The sequence below is a fragment of the Heterocephalus glaber genome, unplaced genomic scaffold (assembly GCF_053883595.1).
Source record: "Heterocephalus glaber isolate CG9 unplaced genomic scaffold, H.glaber_assembly_v1.0 deba00001564, whole genome shotgun sequence".
Taxonomy (NCBI): domain Eukaryota; kingdom Metazoa; phylum Chordata; class Mammalia; order Rodentia; family Bathyergidae; genus Heterocephalus; species Heterocephalus glaber.
Window position 1 is genome coordinate 8,829,074 of NW_028258351.1, and position 24,140 is coordinate 8,853,213.

General features: G+C 49.6%; 1 protein-coding gene across 3 annotated transcripts in view; it reads right to left on the reverse strand.

The window, feature by feature from the left end:
- Positions 1–24,140, reverse strand: part of Rab11fip4 (RAB11 family interacting protein 4) — a 122,348-nt gene that overhangs the window by 70,772 nt on the left and 27,436 nt on the right. For all 3 annotated transcript variants that reach the window (XM_004870695.4, XM_087191936.1, XM_087191937.1), the window contains 2 exons: positions 7,182–7,269; positions 6,526–6,614 (listed from right to left, as the gene is read on the reverse strand). In XM_004870695.4, coding sequence (XP_004870752.4) covers positions 6,526–6,614; positions 7,182–7,269 — 177 coding nt within the window. The remainder of the gene's footprint in view (positions 1–6,525; positions 6,615–7,181; positions 7,270–24,140) is intronic.

Here is a 24,140-nt window from a genome sequence, read left to right on the forward strand (position 1 = left end):
ACCAAAGGCTAAAACCATAATAGAAAAGACTGATGAATTGGCAATGAAAAATGTTAAATTTTGGGCTGGGGATGTAGCTCAGTGGAGCTGTGCCTGCCTGTAAAGCGCCCGGTCCTGAGTTCTATCTCCAATATAAAAAAAAAATTTAAATTTTGTTGTCATAAACAAAATTACAAATAAATGACAAAAAATTATGTCAAAAAAGTTAAAATTTCTAGTTCTTCAACAATAAATAAAAATGAATACAACTAGAGAAACCACATAAAGAATATGGACAGACAAATCATGAAAGAGCTCTCTTTTTTTTTTGGTACGGGGATCAAATGGGACCTTGCGCTTTCGAGGCAGGCAGCATAATCACTGAGCTAAATCCCTGGCCCCATGAAAGAACACTTAATGACCAAAAACTATGCTTTTTTTTTTTTTGGAGACAGGGTCTCACTATGTAATTCAGACTGGCCTTGAACTCATTATGTAGCCCAGCCTGGCCTCAAACTCATGGAGATCCTCCTGCCTCAGCCTCCCAAGTGCTGAGATTACAGGCATGTACTACCATGCCCAGCCCCCAAATTGTACTTTAAGAAGTTAAACCGTTATTATCCAAGGCAGAGTTTCTGATTGTAGTCTCTCAAATTTGAAAGATTTGAGAAATGAGCATCAAAGTACCAAAATGGTAGTAAGAATACGTAAGAACCTGGCACAATCCAGATAGGATTCATGGAAAAGAATCTGGCAGGTGTAGGAGAAGTTTTAATATTTTGCTCCTTTCGATAGTTTCCACTTATCTAAATTTCTTGAGAAGTAGGCACATTTTTCCTGTAGGAGAGAGTAAGTGCTCCAGGACTTGCAGTTCATATAGACTCAGTGGCAAAGCGGGTTGGCCCTTGGAGCCTTAGGTTCTGCACCCCCAGGTGCAACCATGGATAGCAAATAATAAAAAAATTTTGAAATCTGGTGATGTTGTTCGTGGTAGAGTCCATGAGAGACCCTGAGTTCAATCTCCAGCAACAAAAAGAAGAAAGAAAAAAGGAAGAGCTGAGGGTTGTCGAGGCTGGTAAACTGAAGGGAGGTCCTATTAGGCGAGGTTCCCAAAGAAAAGAACACGAGTGGAGCAGAGATCACAAAAAAGCAGGAACCAACTTTAATTCCCAGCATCAGAGCATGAGAGCTGGAGCTGGAGCTGCAGCTGCAGAGCTCAGAGCTGCATGTCTGAGACACCCTTAGACAAAACAGCCAGAGACCTTGTGTAGGCGTGTGGTCGTTCGTGGTCATCTGCTGATTTATTATTATTATAACAGAGTCTATTGTGTGCCTGCGCTAAAGGACAGAGTCATGTCCTCAGGTGTCCCCTGATGTCCTCAGATGCCCGGGCTTTGACTCATTTCACAGTGGCCTCCTACAAGGGTATAGTTCAGTGGTACAGTGCTTACCTAGAGAGGCCCTGGGCTTCCTCTTAGTACTGCAAGGAAACAACACACACACACACACACACACACGCACGCACGCACCCATTCATCTGTACCGGGGATCAAACTCATGACCTTGCACTTGCAAGGCAGCGGTGGCACCACTGAGCTAAATCCCCAGCCCAAGAACATGTACAGACTTTCTACACTGTCATTTCCTAAAAACACATCGGCTATTTACATAGCATTTGCATTGTATTAGGTATTATAAGTTATCCAGAAACCCTTAAAGCATACAGGAGGACGTGCCTAGGTTATACATATATGCAAATACAATGCCATTTTATATCAGGGGCTACAGCACCCATAGATCTTGGGCTCTTTGGGGTTCCAGAATCAACCCTCCACAGATGCTAAGGGATGACTATACTCAATTCTGCTGCTGAGGTAGGAAAACAGCCACAGGCAAAATGTAAACAAGCAGGAGTGGCTCTGTTCAGATAAAGCTTTATTTGGAAAAACATGATGCTAGATTTGCCTCCTGGGGATTATAATTTGCCAACCTCTCAGTGACTCTAAAGGAATAAAAGCTGCTGTGTGGAAAGACTTAGCTGCAAGGATGATTATTACATGGCTTTCATTAATTTTCACATTCAGTTTAATAAAAATAGTATACATATATAGGCCAGCTAGAAGAAACGGACATAAATTTGATTGTTTTTATATGATGAAACATGATATAGCCATTTAAAATTATGCAGAAAAATTATAATCGCAGCACTTTGTGGGGCTGAGGCAGGAGATAAATTCAAGTCCTTCCTGGGCAACTTAGTGAGACCCTGTGTCAAAATATAAAATGAACGGACCTGGGGATAAAGCTCAGCTCCTAGGATTGCTCCCCCATCACACACACACACACACACACACCTGGAAAATTATATGGCTACATAAGTATATAGAATCAAGCAAGTGAGAAAATAGTACATAAATAAAATATTAGAACTATTAAGGAGTTTAATCAGGTTGTCATAATAAGAACGGCACCAAAAATGATTTTTTAAAAGGCCAGAATAAATGATGATATGAAATACATATTACATTCCTGGATGGTAGAGCTCAACATTGCAAAGAAGCCAGTTTCCTCCATCTGATGTGCAAATTCAAGTTCAAACACAATCTTTAGCAGGATTTTGAACAGAATTTGACAAAAAGACAATTCCGGAAGAAGAAATATCTAAGAACAAAAACCATTTTAACAAAGTATGATAAGGAAAGCTTTCCCTATCCGCTATCAAGCTATAAAGAAAAAGTAGCAAAACTGTGATTTCTGGCTTAGAAGCAGGTAAACAGATCAGTACAATAGACCAGAATCCAGAAAGAGAACCACGATATAAAAAGAAAGCTAGCATAGGATAAAGATGAAATTCCAAATGAGAGGAAAAAGGACTATTTGACAGTAGGAACTTGAATAGCTGGCAAAATTTGGAAAGTAAGAGTGGCCAGGTCACTATCTCCACCAAAATCCAAAAGAAGCTCCGGGTGGATCATAAGCTGGGCATGGTGGGGAATGCCTGTAATCCTAGCACTCAGGAGGCTGATGCAGCCTGGCAGACAGGAGAAGATGGAGAGGAACCCAGAGGGACAGAGGCAGGTGGAGAGTGTGGCCAGGGCCCTTGAGAGGAGGAAGTGGGCTCTCCCGGGCCATAATTTCTGGTAAAACAGTACAACAGATTTAACACAGACTTCTTGGGAGAAAAGTTTGGTTGCATCTATTCAAAAGGAAAAAACAGAATCATCAACTTAAAATTTATTAAAAAATAAAACCTGCATACCCTTTGATACAGCAATTCCATTTCTACATCTGATCCTTAAGGGTGCTTGCCGTGGCATTGGGTGTGAAGGAGAGGAGCTGGGCTGGGCCCACTGCTGGGAGGGGACCTCATGTCACTGTGCAGCACAGAGGGAATGGTCCTGGAGGCGAGGGTGAGGCAGTGCTGGAGCACCCAGGTCCCCCTCAAGGCTGGGCAGAGGGAGCCTGAGCAGGTCTTCATGGATGAGCAGAAGGGAGCCCATGACAGGGACAGCCCAGGTGAGAGGCAAAATGTGTGCCAAGGCTCAGCAACAAGGCAAAGCAAGGCCCTTTTCGAAGGACAGGAGAGGTCGCTGTTGCCAGCTTTGGGGTGTGAGCCATCCCACGCTGAGAGATGAGACAGAGAAAGCAGGTAGGGGCTGGTGGCGGATTTCATCCCCTGGTGAGGAGGGCCCACAGGAGGGGCAGCTGGATCTCACAGAGCTGTGACGCTTTAACTCATCCCCTGCAAAGGGGCAACCACGGCCCCCAGAAATTATCCTCTTGCTCTGAGACCTTCTGGGGGGCTCCCCACTTCAATGTTACCCTCCCCATGGGGGCTCTGCACATATGCAAAATTAAAGGAGCCCACTGGGCAGCCTTAGAACAGGTCCACCTCAGGAAAGACTCTCAGGGCATTTCTCGAGCCCACCACCTGGGGGCGCCATCCAGCTCCCAGGGTCCCCTCTGACCAGGCTACACTTCCTGGATTGGGAAATTCAATCAATAGCCTGTTGGGATTACCAAACCCTCAGTGACCTCTTCCCTGCAGGGCACCGCAAGCTCTGAGGACATGGGCAGGGCAACCAACACCCTGCAAGGCCAGGAGCTGGGGCAGCACAAGCGCCAACCACCCAGGGATGGACCTGCACATGAGCAGGGTGCTCTCAGGTGCGGGAAAGCAGCTGCTTACCTGCCAGCCTACCCTAAAGCATTTCACTGTTTTAAGAAGACCAGAAGCCAGTGGTGATGTCAAGTCTCCACACCCTGGGGGGAAGAGCAGAAAGGGGGGCCTCATCTCTTCAAAAACGGCTCACCCATACACCAGGGGGCTGTGCTCCTGCTGTCCCACCCGTATCATCCAGGCAGCTCTCCAACCTTTCCTTGGATATGGATTCCCTGGGGGAACTTGGGAAACACAGTGGACCAGGATCTCACTGGCTTCTAAGTCTCAGGCTGACCTCTAGGGGATGGGAGGGACACAGCAGGGCACTGAGGGCCAGCCGACAGGATTACGATGTGTCTCAGGCTGGCCCTCTAACCCCCTCCTCCTTGATACAGAGTCTCACTATGTAGTTCTGGTTGGCCTTGAACTCATTATAGAGCCAAGACAGGCCTTGAACTCATGGCAATCCTCCTGCCTCAGCCTCCCAAGCACTGGGTACAGGTGAGTGCCACATGCCCTGCTGACCCCTCTTCTGAAGAGCTATTCTGCCCGGTAGGCTGGCCTTTGAACTGCCCCCTTCACCAGCCCAAGTAGCCCAAGTAGCCAAGCTGCCCCATTCAGCGGGACCAACAAGATTACCTACTGCATCCACCCAGCCATCACCACTGTGCTGGACTCTGTACAGTAGAGCCACCTGTCAGGGCCAGATCTACATTTTGGACAGAATGGAGTTCACCTGGGGAATGTTTAAAACAAAAGCTACAAACACCCTAACAATTGCAAAGTCCCACAGGAAAATGCAGGGAAGCACTGGGTTGCTGAGATGCACTGACTGTCCTTCTCCCTTCCCAGAACCCTTGGCCTTGGGAGGGAAGAGAATATTGTGCTCCAGAGCTGTGTGCCCTCTCAGAGGCCAACTCCTCTGCACCCATTTGTCACTTTTCTCCAAGCATTGTCTCTTCCGGAAGTGTGGATGGCATGGTGTGGGGCCAGGACATGCAGGCCACAGCCCTGTTCCCAGGCACCGAGGGGGCACCTGGGCCTCAGCTCTACCCTGTCCTCTAGCTCCTCAGCTGCAGTGCTTTCTTTTTACATAATTTTGAATCCCCAGCCTCCAGGGGTAAAGGGGAAGATGCAAAGTGTCACTTCAGCACTGGTTTGTTTTCTCACTGAATCTTCACAGTGGACCCTGGAACAGTACGGCAAGCCCTGCCTTACAGCTGAGGAAACTGAGGCTCTGAGGGGTTGAGAGGAACTTTCCCGGGGTTGCATGGCTCATTGGTACCCAGTGTGGAGTAGGAACCCAGCTCTGGATGCACCCACAGCCCACCTCCTCCCTCCACAGCGTGTCCAGCAATCTGTGGAGGGGTCACTTGGAGCACTCAGTGTTTGCCCCAAGCTGGGGACCCCCTGTCCTGGCCCTGGTTCTGTTAGTGGGTGGCACATGGGCTGCTGGCCTTTCATGTCATCTTGACCCATCCTGGGGGCTCTCTTTGTGATTGTTGTACCCTGAGGTCCAGCTACCCTGGTCCATACCTACTGCCTAGCTTTGGTCTCTGCTACCAAATAAAATTTACAGGCGACCATTGGTTTGGACTCAGCTCAGCACTAGGCCCAGCAGACCAAACCAAAATGGAGCTGCTTATGCTGAAGTTTCATGCCAGTAGGCCAAAACTAAGTTGTTTCCCTGACCTTCTCAGAAATGGGAGAGAGAGAGAGAGAACAGAAAAAGTCCTAAACAGGTCAGCGTTGGTCATAATAATAAGGAAGTCCCTTCTGCTTCAACCCTTCCAAAAAACCAGAAGCAATCTAATGTTAACCAATCAGCTTAATTCTACTGTTCTGTTTCCTTGTTTCTAGCCAACAAAGCCCTGTGTGCTGCTAAGTAGTTCTGGTGAATTATCAAATGGGGAGCCATGGGAATCCCCAAATTTGTAGCTGGTGAGACAGAACCACAGCCAGCAGCTGACTGACCATTGACCCTGCGCTACCCCTGGGATGCATCAGAAAACTAAACTGCTGGACTTCTGGTTAGTGGGAGAGAACTGGAGAAATTGGGGAAAACACCACACAGGGATCCATCAGCTCTCTGTGGTGGAACAGGAGGAAAGGAAAGAGACTGCAGCCCGGCCCACGTGAGCTCAGGCCCAGCACTTCCCCTCCTTGTGACTCAGTTTCCCCTCAGCGGCAGCAGGGTGGAGCAGGATGCTCTTTGAAGACTCCTAGCTCAGACACTTGGGCTGTGACTCCCTGAGGGGCTTCACTGCACGCCCCCCAAGCCGTCTCTGGACTCTGCTGCCACAGGGCTGTCAGGCTGTCCTCTCAGACACCAGAAGAATGGCACAAAGGTGAGCAGAGCGCAGGAAGAGAGGCCAGTCTCCTACCTGCTCCAGGCAGTCGGGGATCTCGGGCGTGCACGGCAGCGTCCCTGCACTCTCCATGGACAGCACGTCCTTCAGCAGCTCCTCGCACCCTACAGCGGACAGAGAGACGATGACAGTGAGGGGCCAGAGGGGGAAACAGACAAGGGAGGGCGGGAAGAGGCAGGGAGAAAGCATGCCGGCCTTGTCCAGGTGTGCCTGGACCCGGACCAGCAGTGGGAAGTCCCCCAGGTCCTGGCCAGCTCCTCCTGCAGTCATCTCAGGGGGTGAGGGTAAAGAAAAGGCAGAGGAAAGAAGAACAGAGAAGGGGAGCCTTTTTCAGAGGGTCAGACAACAAGAGGGCACAGAGGAGGCCGGGGACTTAGCTCAGTGGTTCTGCCGCCTACCTTGCAAGCCAAGGACCCGGGTTCGATACCTGGTACCAAAAAAAAAGAAGGCGGCACAGAGGACCATCCCTTGGGTCCGGGTTTCTCTAACCCTGTGTTGGGCTCTGTGGCAGAGGTTCAGAGAGACCCACGTCCCATGAGGCCCTTCCCTCAGCCACCATGGCTAGCCAAGGACAGGGCCCACTTCCGGGACCCACTCCGGGCTCTGGGACCCAGGTCACACTGGCCTCCAGCGGGACAGGACGGGTGAGAAGACTTCCCACAGAGTCTCACCTTTCATGGCGAACACCCCACGGCAAAAGTCTTTGAAATTGATTTTCCCCAGGTCGTTGGGATCCAAATATTTCACGAGTTTTTCCACCTGTGAGAAGTAAAGGGGACACAAGTGAGACACCCAAGGGTCCCTGCAGGCCAGGACACAGGCAGGGGTGGGGAAGCTGGGACGGCGAGGTCCCAGCAACTGAGCCAAGGGGACACCAGCGTCCCCAACCAAGTCCTTTTACCCCTGGGGTCCACATCAAGCCGCAGGCAGCTGTGGGGCCACTTTATTCTCCTCAGGACTGGAAGACGTAGACGAAGACAAGCCAACACCACTGGCTGCTCAGAAGCTGGGTTCCTTTCCATCGAACTTGCTGCTCCTGGCTCTGCCACTTTTTTTTCTTTTTAGTATGTATTTATCATACATGGTACTCACATTCATCATTGGGAATGTGTACCTGTACATAATATATCTTAATTCTTCTACCCCCCCCAACTCCCCTGCCCTCCCTTCAACTCTTCTTCCCCTCTCATTTACAGAAGCTTTGTTTCCATCTTTTCTTCTGTTGTTTTTTTGTTTGTTTGTTTGTTTGGTACTGGGGATCGAACTCAGGTCCTTGCGCTTGTGCAGCAGGCAGCGAAACCACTGAGCTAAATCCCCGACCCACTTCCGTTGTTTTTTAATCCCCTTTCCCTTCCTACCTTTCCCCTTTCCCCCTCCCTTGTTACCTTTCCCACTTGAACATGTTCATTCTACTTCCCAAGAATTATCCTCTATTTTGCTCCTTGTTTACCCTTAGGGTTTTTCACACAAGAGAAATGATGCGATATTTGAACTTATGTGTCTTATTTATTTCACTTAAAATCCTGGTCTTGAGTTGCATCCATTTATCTACAAGTGACTCAAGTTTACCCTTTTTTTTAAAAACATTTTTCCTCTTTTTTTAAACTGTGATTTTATTCTATTGTATTTTATTTATTTTTTTCCTTTTGAGACAGGGTCTTGCTTTGTAGTTCAGGCTGGCCCTGAACTATGTACCCCAGGCTGGCCCTGAACTTGCAGTTATCCTCCTGCCTCAGCCTCCCAAGTGCTGGGATTACAGGCATGTGCTACCACACCCCACAAGTTTATCCTTCTTTATGGCAGAGTAATACTCCATTGTATAAATACCACATTTTCTTTATCCATTCATCTGTTGATGGGCATATGGGCTGTTTCCAAGATTTAGCTATTATAAATTGTGCCGCCATGTTTTAAAACATGGTTTTTTTCACAAGAAACGAACACAAACTCATTACAAAAACCCTAGGGGGAAAAAACCCCTAGAAACCCCCTTTTCTCAAAAGACATAGGTTGTTGGGGTTTTTTTTGGTACCAGGGATCGAACTTGGTACCTTGCGAGGCAGGTTCAGTGTCACTGAGCCAAATTCCCAACAAAAGACATAGGTTTTTGCTCTTTATTTATACTTTGGGTTTCTCACATAAGAAAAACCATCCAATATTTAAACTGGTGTGTCTGTCTTATTCCACTTAACATTATGATCTCAAGGTACATAGTTTTAACCACATTTAAAAAACAAAACAAAAAAATCTCTGCATTTTGTGGTTCTGAAATCTTTGGTCAAATTCTCCTTTGGTGACAAGAAGAAGCATACCTATTAAACTGTTTAAAATTGCAAATTAAATGAAGTTTAAGGCCAGTCTAGATAGTGGCTCTGTGTAGGAATGCTGTAGGATGGGAAGTGCATGGGAAATGTCTGGGCTGTGGCTGAGTCTATTTTTGTTTTATTTTGTGGTCTCATGTTGCCCAGGCTGCCCCTGAATGCCCTGGCTCAAGTGATTCTCCTCCCTCAGCCTCCTGAGTAACTGAGACTACAGGTGCTTCTATTTCTTGAAATGGGCACTGGTGACACAGTAGAAACTCACTGACCCAGACACTTCTGACCAATGTACTTTTCGGTTCCCATTTTACATTAAACATCAATAAAAAGTGTTAAAAAGTACATTGGAAAGCAAGATTTAGCCCAAAGGAGTTGGCAGCTCCCAATGTCAGGGAGCTTCTTCCCCACAGAACCGTCAGTGATCAGAAACCCTCGTCCATACAGCAGTCGAGTGCAGCCCACGTTGCGTGTGAGTGGCTGTCAGATGCCCCGCCCGGGGCCACACCACCAGTCACTGGACCAGTTGGTGCTTCTGTTATTTCCAGCATTTTGTTAGTGCAGCTCATCCCTGGGCGTTTCTACAGCTGTGAGGGCCCATTACACTCTGGCCTCTGAGGTCTCTGTCTTCCTCACTGCCGGTCACTTCTCCACATCCTGCCTCAGCCGCCAAGTTCCTGGGATGACCCAGCCATTGTCTGCTCCAACAGCTCAATCAGGATTGCACTGTTGACCCCAGCCTTCCCTTCCTGCCACCGCACGGTCCTGGCTCCCTGGCATCACCAGGGCTGCTCCCTCTCCCCACACCCAATGCACACCTCGCTGTATCCCAGGCGGCCTGCTTCCCACATCACCCCTGACCACAGCCACTATAGTCTTCCCTCCTCGACCAGGCAACTCTCCTGATGCACCTAGCCTCCTCAATTTCCACCCCTCCAATTCCCCTTATACTCTAAATGGATCATGTCACTGGCTCCTTTGCTTAAACTCTTCAAGCAACTTCCTGTCACTTAGGATAAAATCCACCCCATTATGGCCCACAGGGTCCAGTGTGCTGCCCCTGTTTGGCCTCATCTCTTCTACTCGTCCCACTCATTGCCTCCCAGCTACTGACCCTCCAAGAGATCATGCTCCTTGCTGACTGGGGCCCTGGCCTACACCATCCTTTGGATCTGACCCAGGGCCTTGTGCATGCTAAGCACGTGCTCTACCACTGAGCTACACCCCTAGCTCAGGGCTTTAAACAACTTTTTTATCAGGACATAATGGTTACATTCATTGTGGGGAACTGGTGCATGTATGGAACACATCTCAATTCTCTTTTTTTTTTCCTTAGCTCAGGGTTTTTTTGTTTATTTGTTTGTTTTAGGAGACAGGGTCTCACTATGTTACCCAGGCTGGCCCCAAACTCCTGGGCTCAGTGGATCCTCCTGATTCAGCCTCCTGAGTAGCTGAGGTTACAAACTTGCACTGCCAAGCACATCTCTATTCTCTACATCTTGAGCCCTTGTGCTCTCCCTTCAGCATCTGGCAGGGTCGTCTGTTCATTCTTCAGGCCTCCTCTGATCTCTATTAAATGTCCCCAGCCCACAAAAGCCTGTTCTGACTACGCCGATCTGATAAAGGCTGCCCTGCTGGTACCCCTTCTGGTAGTACCCTGAATGTGCCTTCAGACTGCTTGTGCAACTTGTAATTATATGTTTAAGTGATCATTTGAGGGATTTATATCTCCCCTTCTGCAGAGTAAGCTCCCTAAGGGCAAACAGCATATCTATTTTGATTATGACTGGATACCTGGTAGTTTACCATGGCCAGCAGGCATCTAGCAGGAGCCTTATAAGTGTTTGCTGAATAAAATAATATAAATGCCTATACAGAACAGCTAAGCTGTTAAGGCTCTTTTTTTTTTGGTACCAGGAATTGAACTCAGGACCTTGCGCTTGCGAGGCAGGTGGCAGAACCACTGAGCTAAATCCCCAGCTGTTGTTAAGGCTTTTAATAACAGTTGCCAAATTGTTCTGTCTGAATTTAGTCCTCATCAGAGTCAGCTGAATTCAATCTTGCCAGCCCTGGGTATTTTTTTCTCCTCCTAGTTTTTGGCAATGGCCGATTTTGTAAGAAGTATCTTTCTAATTAATCTGGGGCATTTTCCCCACCAGCCTATAATTCGGGGGCAGCCTCTCCACAGCACACATGTCAACATTCATTCATTCACTCGTTGTAGCAGCATCTCCTGTTGTAGCGTCTCCTACGTACCTGCTTGCCCTGCTGGCTAATCACACACAGTCACATGGACACACGCATGTGCAGTCCCACTTATTGGCAGTGCCCTGCCCTCTCCCTAGCAGTCACCATCAGTATCTGCAGCACAGCAGAGCCAGACAAGCTGTCTCCATAACCCTCTCGGGCTGAGCTGCAGATGATGGATAGGAGAGCACTTGGGAACCCGCAGAGCCCAGCACGTGGGAAAGGATTCCTGCTACTGCTATGATTGTTCACACCATGACAGGGAGACCTGCCTACCTCCCACTCTTTCTGTCACATGCACCAAAGCCCAGTCATGCTGGTAGATTCAACTATTCACAGACTGAGTTTTTCCTGCTTCCCCACAAGATACTTTTGCAGCATGGCAGCTGCAGCAGGGATCTGAAGCCCTGGGCACAGTAGCCTGGCATCATGGGGCCAGGCCCAGTAGGCTCTGGAATATGAGCAACGGACAAAGAGCCCCTACCAGCTCCTCCCTCCTGAGCTTGATGGCTCTGTTGCCAATATCTCCATCCCAGCCAGCCCTGCTTCTCCACCATGATGTGGGCCTGGGGCTGAGGATGGCAGAGAAGCTGTGTAAGGTACTCTGTGAGATGCCCCTGAACTTTGTACCTCCTGGGGTCTTGTAGAGGCCTACAGAGCTCCAGCAAGGGAAGGAAGCCTCTTTGCCAGCTCCCACCTGACCAGAGCGGCTCAGCAGTGCAGCTGCCACCCTCCACCCCCACCCAGTCACCATAGCCTGACACTGCCAGGCAATGATGTGGCTTCTGAGGATAGCAATGCCCAGGTGCCCTCTGCAGGTTGGTGGGAGCCCACACATAGCCCCACCCGGCAGTGGCCCTCATCTACTCCTGTGCTCTCCTCACCAGCACTGTAGGCAGTCTATGAACGCAGGGATGGGTCGGGCACCCCACACCCCTCTGCCTCCAAGTGTGCACTCCTCTAGTCCCCTCCAAGGTCAGGAGCTGTGCCCCAGTGATCTCTGAGGCCTCTGTCCCAAACAGTCATGATGAGCCCCCGACTTCAAAAGCACCTAAGAGTCTGCAGGGTTCTGCCATCCATGGATTCAGATCCTGGAATCCGCAAGTCTGTATCTCCCCAGGGATGGGGGACATGGCCAAGACAGACTGCTCATCCCCCTTCCACGAAAGCCAGCCCAGAACAGGCAGCAGCTGGAGGTGTTTGATGATGACAGGCAGACAGACAGGGTCCTGTGTGCATAGTCTGCACTCGGGGTGCACAGACAGAGTGCATAGTCTGTGGAGCACCCTGAACCATGGTCCAGTTGGGGGCCAGCTGCAGTAGCGAGTTCTTCCTGCGGTGACCTCCCCTCTGTTCAGCCACTCTCACAGGGCTCTTCAAAGAGTGACAGGCCCAGATCAGGGGCTATGAGCATGCCATGCACACGACAGGATGGCCCTACAGCAACCAGGATCATTGCCAAATTCTTAGAGTGAGGATACTGTTTAATATCTATAAATACCTGTCTATGCAATGACTTTCAAAGTAAATTGTAGCATCACTAGGTGAAGAGGTCTGACTAGGCCCTGCTGGGTCCACAGAGGGCTTCCAGGAGCCACCACCCGGTGCTAAACTCTGGACGTGGTCTCATTCCATCATCATCAGAATCTAGATAGCAGCTGCATTATCATCCCTCATTTACAATAGAGAAAACTGAGGCTTAGAAAGGTTAAACCAAAATTACCTCTGTGGTAGCCTGCTTGATTGCTGTTGCTGTCTCTCTCTCTCTCTCTCTCTCCCCTCTTTCTTTTGGTGGGGGCTGAATTCTAGGGCCTTGTATATAGTAGGCAAGAACTCTACCTCCAAGGTACACTGCCTGCCAGCCCTTAAAAAAATTTTTTTTTTTTTGGTACTGAGGATTGAACTTGGGTCCTTGCGCTTGCGAAGCAGGTGGCGGCACCACTGAGCTAAATCCCTGGCCCTACATTTTTTTTTTTTTAATTTAAAAATAGGGTCTTGCTGGGCCAGGGATTTAGCTCAGTGGTGCCGCCACCTGCCTCCCAAGCGGCAAGGTTCTGAGTTCAATCCCCGATGCCAAAAAAACTTTAAAAACAAATAAAAATAGGGTCTTGGTAAGTTGCCCAGGATGGCCTATAACTTGCAATCCTCCTGCCTCAGCCTCCAAAGTGGCTGGAATTACAGGTGTGCGCTACTATGCTAGGTTCACAGTGGTAACCCCTGAGCCCAGGCCTCACTGGCTGAGGAGTGTGCTGCCTTCCTGCAGCCTCACTAGGTGGGTGACCTCCCCTGGGCCAGAAGCATTGATTTAATTCCCTTGTGCTCTGGGTAGTAAGAGCTTTACTGCCAATGGCCGGGACCCCCACCTTAATCGCAGGACCCCTTGTAACACACCCTGAGGCTGCATTTAGCTGACCAGACCTTCCCTTCTTAGGCAGGGAAGCCAGGTCCCAGAGAGGGGAGGGGCCTATCCAAGGTCACCAAGGGAGTATAGCAAACGACCATCCAGGGGCCACATTTGGAGAGAACTAGGGGATGGTCATTGTGTGGCTTCAGCTCTCAGCCCTGGGGCTCCTGGCACGCTGGGCCTGGCAGGGACAACAGGAGCAGCTGTAGTCACTGAAGCACCCACAGCTGGGCGGCTGAGCTTGCTGCCAAGGAAACTGGTTGTTTCCCTGGCAGTAAAATATTGATCTTTCCTTTTTTGGACCACTCAATTACCAGGCTTCCCCTTCTATTTCTGTTGCTTTTCTCTTGAGGCTGATTTCCCCCATTCATTCCCCAGGGTCGCTTGCTAGCTCAGACTGGCTGTCCCTTTGCTCTGCTCTCTGGGCCTGTGCCCATCCACCCACCCCTCCCTCAGTTCAAGCTCTGCAGGCCAGATGGACTCCAGCAAAACCCTGCTTCCCTAGTGGCATCTGAACAGGGGAGATAACTGGCTTATCTTGCTGGGCTGAGGCTCCCTCTGCTAGCCCCGGGGCCAAAAAATGATAGCCGCTCCTAGTAGTAATCAAATCAAATGCTGAGTGCCTCTGCCTTGGGGCCAGGCATTGTTCTAAGCACTCTGTACATGTGCATTTATTTAAGGCTCTCAACCACTCGGACAACAGAAACTATAATTGTTCCCACTTTACAGGTGAGAAAACAGTCACAGGAAGACGCAGATATTCAAGGTGAAGGTCATATAGCTTATAGGAGGCAGGTGAACATAGGCAGCTTGGCTCCAGAGTTCCTGCTCTTACCCAGTAATTATTATTTCTACTAAAATAATTATGATCACTACTATTATTAGCACAAGTTGAGGGGGCTTGCTCTGACCAGGTAAAGAATAAATCTGTAGGGCCAGGGATTTAGCTCAGTGGTTCTGCTGCCTGCCCCATAAGCCCAAGGACCTGAGTTCCAACCCCGGTACCAAAAAAAGAATAAATCTGTATTCTGTTCTCTTTTCAGCTAGAAAAACTATCTGTGGCACATGAGACCCTTGCTTAGGAATTTGAATGTTAAGGGGAAAATTAATTTTAAGATGCACTGCTAGCCAGGTGTGGTGGCACACAGCTGTAATCCCAGCACTCTGGGAGGCTGAGGCAGAAGGATTGGAAGTCTGAGCCCAGTCTTGGCAGTTGAGCAACTTAACAAGACCCTTTCCCAAAATGAAAAATAAAAAGGGCTGGAGATGCAGCTCAATGCAAAGGCCCTGGGTTCAACTCTCAGTACCAGAAAAAAAAAAAGTTGTACTGTGAAAGCAGAGGCTGCCACAGACACAGGCTATAGATGGACTTAACTTTGCTAATTAGATGTCAACATTCAAAAACAAGGCAGGGCCAGGGATGTAGCTCAGTGGTGCTGCGCCTGCCTGGCAAGCACAAGGTCCTGAGTTTGATCCCTAGTACCAAAAAAACCCCCAAAACAACCAAGGCAGCCTCCTGGCTCTGGCTGGTAAATACACTGTGGCCTGTCTCTGCTGCTGGTCACAACTAAGAACCCTTATCAGATGATATACAAGAGACAAGGACCCTGTAAAGTGGATGGCTCAGATTCCAGAACCACATAGCAGCTATAAAGAGAAAAGTCTCCAATAGAAATTCTCTTTTCCCAGAACTTGCGGGGCTGAGGCAAGAGGACCACAAGTTTGGGGCCAGCATGGGCTATACAGTGAAACCTGATCTCAAAAAACAAACAAATAGAAAAACCCCAAACTCTCTTTCTGATGAGAAACTGGGGAAGGGGTCCCTTTTGGACAAACAGAATGAGAGAAAAGTTCTGTATTTTGTTTGTTTATTTTTCTCTCTCCCAGTTCCCTTCATACAAGGCAAATCCAGAGCTGGTGGTGGCAGCGGTCACAGCAGTCATGCCAAGGGACGCAAAATTCTGAGCGAGGAAGAATCTTTCTCCCTGGAAAGAGAAATTAGGAAAAGGGGCCCCAGGGTGCTGGTGAGGGTGAGACCACAGAGGAGGGAGCTGGGGAACGAAACTCAATGAAGTTCCCTTTGAAGACCTGGGCCTAGCACTGAGCCTCGCATGTGTGGAATGAAGCAGAAATAACAACCCAAAGGCTTTCAGAATGGACCACAGTGTAGGGTGGACAGACTAGCCCCTGGGTGTGCACTCTTGGGGTGCATCTGAATAGCCCTGTATAAAGGCTTTGGAAACTGAACCAGCCAGCATTAAAAGGACAGATCCCAGAGGAAGCCAGATCTGAGGCTCCAACCTAACTGGGGTTATTTCCTTTAAAAACAAACCAACATGATACTGATGGTCCCCAGAGAATTTTAACAGGAGCTAGAATTTCATAATATAATATTCAAAATGGCCAAGACAATCCAAAGTTACTTGACATACAAAGACAGAAAAAGATGGCAGCAATGTACGAGGGAAAAGACAGCCCATAGCATTATGGTTTAGACCAAGAACTCTCATGCACTCAGATCCAGGGCTTTAGGTGCTACAGCTGAATGCGCTGTTAGGAAGTGGGGCCTGGTTGGAAAAGGTGGGTCACTAGGGGTGTGGTCTGGAAAGGTACATAACCCTCCCTGGCTCCTCCCTTCTCCAGCTGCTTCCTGGCCACCATGATGTGAGCAGTTTCCCTCTGCACCAGGCACTTCTGTCATGCCATTTCTGCATTTGAACCTGCCCACCATGAAAATCTGAAACTGTGAGCCAAAATAAACCTTTCTTCTTTAAGTTGTAGGTGCCGAGTATTGTGTCTCAATAACAAAAAAGTGACTGAAATAGACACCAACTCCAATATGACCAGATGTTATCATTGTTAAACAAAAACATTGTTTTTTGCTTTGTCTTGTTTTTGGTGCTAGGGACCAGGGTAGACAAAGATCTTAAAGCAATTAATGTAACTACTTAACACGAGGTAAAGGTGAACATTCTTGAAATAACTAGAAATATAGAAATTCTCAGCAGAAAAAAGAATCAGTAAAAAAGAAGTAAATGGCCATTTTAAAACTAAAAAAATACAGTATCTGAAATAAAAATGTTCTCTGGGTATAATCAATAGCAGGTTGCAGATGACAGCAAAAAACAGTGATAAAACTACAGAAATTAGCTAGGAGTCAACTAATCTTTTTTTTTTTTTTTTGGTACCAGGGATTGAACTTGAGACCTTGCACTTGTGAGGCAGGCAGTGGAACCACTGGGTTAAATCCCCAGCCCCTAGAAGTCATCTAATCTGAACAAAGAAAATAACCAAGGAGTAAAGGGTCAACTCACTAAGGAGACATAACAACACTAAATATGCATGTAGCTAGTAACAGAGCTTCAAAATACATGAAGAAAAATTAATAGAACTAAAAAAAGCAATGGACAAGTTGGTAATTATATTTGGAGACTTCACCAGTTCTCTCCAGTAATCAATATAACTAGTTAGATGGAAAATCAACAAGAATATAAAAGACCTGAACACTACTACTAGCCAGGGTAACCTGATTAGCCTGCAAGGAACCCAATGGGAGCAGAGCAGATACATTCTTCTCATGTGGACAGAACACTCACCAAGGCAGATCATATCCTTGCCCTGTAACAAACTGATGTAAAAGAATTAAAATCATACAAGGTTTGTGTTCTGACTATAATGGACTTAACGCCAGTAACAGAAAGACATTGGAAAATCCAAACACTTGGGAATTAGCGTATGTCTAGCTGGGTATGGTAGTGCCCACCTGTAATCCAAGCTACTCTGGAGGCTGAGGAAGGAAGATCAAAAGTTTGAGTTGACCTTGGGCGACACAGTAAGACCTTCTCTCAAAATAAAAAGGACTGGGGGGTGATGAATCTGTAACCAGCCTGGTGTGTGTGTCCGTCTGTGTGTGTGTGAAGATTCAAATTACTAATATCGAAAATGAAAGCAGTGATATCACCAGTCCTACAGACTTTGAAAGGTGGCTGGGGAGTTAGCTTAGGGGTAGAGCCCTTGCCTCACCTGTACAAGAAATTGGGCCTGATCCCTGCACCCAAAACACAGAAAGAAAGTGGGGTGGGGGCAGGCTGGCTAACAAGGAAGCACTGAGAACACTCTAACTCATGCAAGAAGAAGCAAATAATCTCAATAATCCTATAGCTATTAAAGAAATAGCTTCATACTTTATATCATTCCAAAAAAGTAAACCTCACACCCAGATGTTTTCACCAAATATTTAAGATATATATACAATCTCTTTCAGAAAACAAGAGAACACTTCTCTACTCATTTTATGAGGCCAACCTTGCCCTAACCAATCTCTCATAACACAGATTCAAAGATCCTCACCAAAATATCAGCAGTTAAATCCTGAAAAATTATGTGGAATATATATATATAATAAAACAAGACCACAGCTAGATAGGGGTTACCCAGCAAGGCTGGTTCAACATTTGAACTGTGCTGCCCTGGTTCTCTGATGCTCGGAGCCTGTCATTGGTGACATATCTGTTACTGCCTTGCTAAGGAGTCCAGCCGGCCTTCTGGTGCTCCTGGGGAGAGGACAGGGAGGGACAGAGCCCTGCCAGAGCTGGGGTGTGGCAGGGTGAGGTGGGGGGGCACCTGGACGCATGCCTCTGGGGACATGGGCACCAAACATGGCATGGGGCATCACATTTCCCAGGACTGTCCTGTTAGGCACTGGCCAGATGAGGGAAGGGGGCAGCAGGCAGCACAGGGAGGGCGAGAGAGGCAGGTGGGTGGGGGTGGCTGGAGCAAGGTGGGAGGTGGGCCTCGTGAGGGAGGAGACAGGGTCTGAAGGAGAAGGGCTGGCAAGCAGGCTTCCTGGTCACAGCAGGAAGAATACTGCCACTGCTAGGTAGGTGTGCCCCTGCTGGAAGCTCCTGCCCTGTGACATGGCTGTCACTCCCCTTCAAAGCCGTGAAGGCCCCAGCAGGCAAGGCGGGAGGAGGAGGGGCCCCAAGACACCCTGGGCCTGGGCCTGCTCCCCTTCCAGGTCCCCGGCCACCCAGGGGGCTCTGCCTTCCCTTGGGGCCCCAGGGTGAGATGCTTCCAGCTGCCTGTTTGTTCTCATTCCCAGGCAGCCCAGCTGCCAGGTGTCAGGGCCACAATGGGGCCCTGTGTCCTAGAGCCCTAGGGACAAAGGGCGCAAGCAGATGCTGCTCTCCCTATTAATTCTCCTGACAGGAGGGCAGGGGAGCCAGGCAAAAGCTTCACAAAACCAGGCACAGATGAGGGATGAGGGAGGGGTTTCCAAAGAGGGTCCTGCCAGGCCCTGCACCCCTGAGACAGGCCTTGAAAGAGCTCACCTGTCCTGCCAGCCCCCAAGCCTGCTCCCTCCTTGTGAAGGGCTGTTGCTCGGAAGAGTGACAGCATTGGACCTCGTGTCACAGCCCATGCCTGGGCTTCGACGTGTACCCATTGTGTCACCTTGGGCAGGTCATCTTATCTCTGTGGGCCTCAGCTTTCACATCTAGAATGTAATACCAGCCATCTCTACAGCCATTGTGAGGATCAGATGAGGTGATGACTGAGTGAAGAATAAACACCGTCCTAGACTAAAGGGTGCCATGCAAGCATCAGGTGCACAAAGTGCATAAAGAGGGATGTGAGGGTCACCCTCAATGGTGACAGCAGGCCAAGGTGGGCCAGCCTGCAGCTCTGGCCAAGGTAATGGGGTGGGAGGTCTCTAAGACCCCGTGCAAGCTCAGGCATGGTGCACTTCCCTGGCCCTAGGTCTATCACAGCTCTATCATCTGCGTAGTCTTGGTGAACCCCTTCCTCCCCTTCTCTGAGCCTCAGTTTCCTCATCTGGAAAATGAAAGCATTGGATGACATTAACATTGGAGGTCTCTGCCAGCTTGGAAGTCCATGTGATTGTAATGTTTTCTCAGGGATGTCTGTGGTTGGAGGAAGAGAAGAAAACCAGAGTAGAGATAATAGGAATGAAGGGCTAGGAGGCAAACATCTCCATCCAATGCAGCTTCACCAGGCACCAAGTAAAGGGCTTGGGGACCCATAGGGGGTCCCTGAGGAAGGACTCAACCTCTTTGAGCCTTTTACTTACCTACTTCTCCAAAGCCAAAAAATGACAAGGACTGCAGCAGATCCTCTTAGTCACTTCTATGCTGCTCTCTCCTCTGTAAGGCAGCCCTAATGTGGCTGAGGTGTCCACTTCCTCTTTGATCAGGTCCCTCAGGGGACCTCAACCCTGGGACATACTGATTGGGTGAAGCTAGAGAGGTAGGCTCATACCCCTTGCTAGTGATTGGTTTAGGCAAAGGCATGCTAAACATCTCAGGCCAATGAGACCTGAGGAGACATTTGCTGGGGAGACATCTGGGAGAGACTGTGTGATGGTGTGTGTAACGGGTGGGGGAGTACCATCCACACAAAGTGCTTCCCTCCCTTCTTCACTTGGTGGAGAGTAGACATCATCTTGGGCTACATGGGGAAGAACCAATACAAGAGGGCTGGGCCCTGGTTAATGCCTCTGCCCCTGAAGGAATCAGCCCTGGAGCTGCCCTACTTTAGGCCCTCATGTTGTTTAAAAAAAAACAACAAATTGCTAAGTGTGGTGGTGGATACCTGTAATCCCAGCTCTCAGGAGGCTGGAGCAGAAGGACTGCTGTAAATTTGAGGCCAGCCTGGGCTATATAGTAAGTTCAAGAACCTAAACTACATAGTGAGACGCTGTCTCAAAAAACAAAGCAAAAAACTTCCTCAAGTCATTTTGTGTCGGTTCCTGGTTCTTAGAGCTAGAGGGCCCTGATAAAGAACCCTTCCTCTAGGACGAGGCAGGCCAGGAGGGAGGCTTCATGCCCAATGGAGGGGTGGTGTAGTACTGGGGTGCCTCTGCCCCGGAAGGCCAGGCATGCAGAAGGGCCAGCCAGCACCATCACCCAGCTATGCAGGACCTAGGCACTGCTTCCTGGGCAGTGTTGGCTCCTCCAACCACAGCTAGAGATGCCTTCCTGTAAGAGACCCCCAGCACGTCTGAGAGTCACCGTGGCCCCTCATTCACAGCCTATCTGCTACTATCCAGAATCCCTGTGGCCACCCAGAAGGGCTTTGTTTGGTGCCTGAATAGGAATGAAGGTGGCAGAACCCTGGGTGGTCTCTGAAGTAGCCTGACCTACACTTGGGTCTGTCTGACTGTCTGTGTCTCCAGCAAACATTTCCTCAGCCCTGCAGGGAGACAGACAAGCACCCTGGAAGCTTCCAGGGAAAGGACAAATGTCCTGCTGTATTTTTTGAGTGAAATAAAAATAGCCTAGGGAATAGCACTAAAGTGACTATTCATATTTCCACATGTCCACTGGCAGTGTGTCATTCCCAGCCTCTGCAGGGAGACAGAGCTGGGCTGGAATCCCCCATCCTCCACGCACCTGCTGTGCGACAACTCAGCTCATTGGGCTGAGTCAACCTTTCTGGGCCACAGAATCTGCCTCATTATGTGTTAGGATCTGGAGGATAACCTATGGAGGCTTTGCCCGGAAGCAGATATGTTGTGGGCTGTCCATAAACAACAGGCTGACCCAGCCAGGCAGCTGGTCTCGGAGGCGTTAGCACAGCCATCTCCGAGTGCCAGGAGAACTAATCCTCCTACCGCTGCTTCCAGCAGCTTTTAATTGGCTGAATTTAAAAAATGAATAGGATCATTTTTAAGCTAGGGGGAAGGGGGACAGTAAAACTCTTATATTCTTCCATAAAACTGCTCACAGTACTGCAGAAGAAGAAAAGGGAGACTCCATCAAATGGAAACCCCACCTCACAGCCCAGCAGAAGCAGAGAGCCCAGAGGGCTGGGGACACTTTGTGGAGGGGGCTTGGTGGAGGGGGCTATGCTGGGTTAAAGGGTGGTAGAGGGAAGGTGGTGGCTGTGGGGGAGGTGACTCAGAAGGGGGATGACGCAGGAGCAGAAGCAGGAGGGAGAGGAGCCGAGGCCAGGCTCTGGGGCCACCGTGGGCTCGGGGAGCTGCTAGCCATTCTGGCAGCTGGAGGGCAGGGGATGAGTGGGAGGGCACTACCCTCTCTCTGGTGGTGGGGATCTTCCCGGGGGCCCCAAGAGGCAGGGTGCACCTGGGATGGTGCCTGGCACTCACGGTGTAGAGTGGGTGGGGCAGGAGACCAGTAGTGAGGCTTCCACAGTCTGGAAGCAGAGGCTGAACGGACCCAGGGCCTTGTGGGGGCCAAAGAGGAGGGAGCAGAGGGTATAGTCAGTGGCAGGGCTTTCAGGATTTGAGGCAGGGAGGAGGTGAGGCTGATTCCAGGTCCCACCCCAGGGGTCTGGAAAGACAGGGAAATAATCTGGATGGATGCCAGGAGAGGGTGAGGAGCTAGAGGGGCATCAGGTGATGAGTTGTCTGCACAGGGCACCTTAGGGCCATTTCCTGACCACAAATCCCAGTCCCTAGGGCTCTCAGATTCAGGTGGCTGCCAGGGAAGGGTTTCCCTCCATTTGTTCTCACTAATGACACTGTCCTGTTAAAGGTGGTGTAGCAGACATCTCTGCCCAGTATTAGCAGACTCTGGTTAACTGCAACCCAGCCTCGGCACCCTTTGATCTCTCCAAGCAAGTCAAGCAGTGCCTTGCCCCTTTACATCCCTGTTTCCATATCAGCTATCCCTGTCTGCATTTCAACCATCACCAGATGCTTCCAGGCACTTCACACTGGCAAGGCATACTCTTCTTACCTTCCTATGCTTGTGGTCAATACAATACTGGGTGCCCTTGGTGCCCCTTGTCTTCGCTGCCCAGAGCAGCACTGATCAGTGCCAAGACCCAGTTCTCTTGAAGCCTCATTTATTTCTTTACTCTTTTTTTTTTAGTATCAGGGATTGAACTCGGGACCTTGTGCTTGTAAGGCAGGCACTGGAACCACTGAGCTAAATCCCCAGCCCTATTTCTTTGCTCTTTATCAGCTTGTGTTGTAGTGCCTCACAGGAGACTGTAGATTTACTGCAGAAGTCTACGGTAATGTCCTCATTCCTGTTCCCTATATATGGTGCTCAATGTTGATATGATTAAAGGAATGTCACCTGGAGGGAAAACCTGAGGTTCTGTCTTCATGGCTTCAGGGCCTCAGAAAAGTCACAGGTCTGGACAGCACCTCCCAGGGGCACCTTCTCTGTAACCCATCTGTCACCAGGGCTCATAGTCCACTCAACAGTCCAGGTCTCACCCATGCTGCAAGGTCTGCCAGGGCAGATCACACGGCCTGGGTCATGCCATGGGCTGGGGAGTCTGGAAGACACCTGCTCAGGGCTTCCTATGGCCTGGACCAGGCTTGCCTGGGCACCACTGGGCCCTGTTCAATGCAAGGTCTGGCTCCCAGGCCTGGGCAGAACCCAAGGCTGATTTCTGAGCAGCTCCTAGGAGATGACAATGTCACTGGTCCCCGACCATAGCTCTGGCCACAAACTTCTGGCTGACCTCTACAGATCTGTCCTGAATTTTTTTGTTTTTTTGAGTCACAGTCTCTCTGTATTCTAGGCTGGCCTTGAACTCATGATGTAGCCCAAGCTACGGTCAAACTTGCCGTGATTCTCCTGCATCAGCCTCCTGAGTACAGGAATTACAGGTATGTGCTACCATGCCTAGCTTCCTGTCCTGAATTCTGAAGCAGGGTCCAGGGGAAGTCCAATCTGTGAATTCTATTTGGAATCTGCAGTGCTAGGGCAGGAAGGAAATTGGGGTGCTGAGGTCAAGGTATACCCAGGTTTCCTTGCAATGGGGACAGGGAGCTTACTGGACAGGGACAGGGATGCTATCTCTGAACCCTATTTTTTTGCAGGGTGGGGCTTGAGACAGGGTTTCGCTATTAGTTCAGGCTGGCCTTGACCTCATTATGTAGCCCAGGTTGGCCTCAAACTTATGGTGATCCTCCTGCCTCAGCCTCCCAAGTGCTGGGACTACAGGCATGTGCCATTAGGCTTGGCTCTGAACCCTGTTTTTGCAGGGGAGGTATGAAGCTCCAGGGACCACAGGAGGGCACCCCCATCAGCCATCCAGCTCTGGCCTCTGACAGAGGCCCTCTGCTGACCCCTCTGATTCCCTGGCCCGCAGTGTTGCTCACTCCCGGTGGTGCTGGGGTTTGTATCACATTAATGGGCCTGCAAGAATAGAGTGCTCCAGGCTGTTCGGCCCCACCCTGCCCCTCTACCCCACACATTCCACTGCCCACCCTCCTTCTGTTACCCTACCCTGGCCCAGTCTCAGCCCCAGACTACCCAGCCCTGCACCGACATCTCCCCTACTCTCAAATCGCAAGGTCTCCCCACCAGCTCTCCCACTTTCCAGGACACGCCTGAGCCCCCAAGGGTGGAGGTTCAGCTTCCGAAACAAAGCAAGTCCTGGTGGTTCCAGCCGGAAATTCCAGTGTTGCTGCTGTCAACACAACAAAAGAAAGACTCCGGGTTCTGGGGACGCAGAATGGGGTTTCTGAGTTAGGTGAGGAGAAACATGGCCTCCTCGTAAACCCAGAGAGAGCCCCTGGCGAAGGCCACCCTCCCTGAGCCTCGGCGTTTTCCCCTGTGAAATGGGATGGTGGTCTGTGCCATGGAACTGAGGGAGCTCAGATTTGAGAGCTCCTGACCTTTGGGGAAAACTGTGCAGAGGCTTAACGACCTCCTGCCTACTTC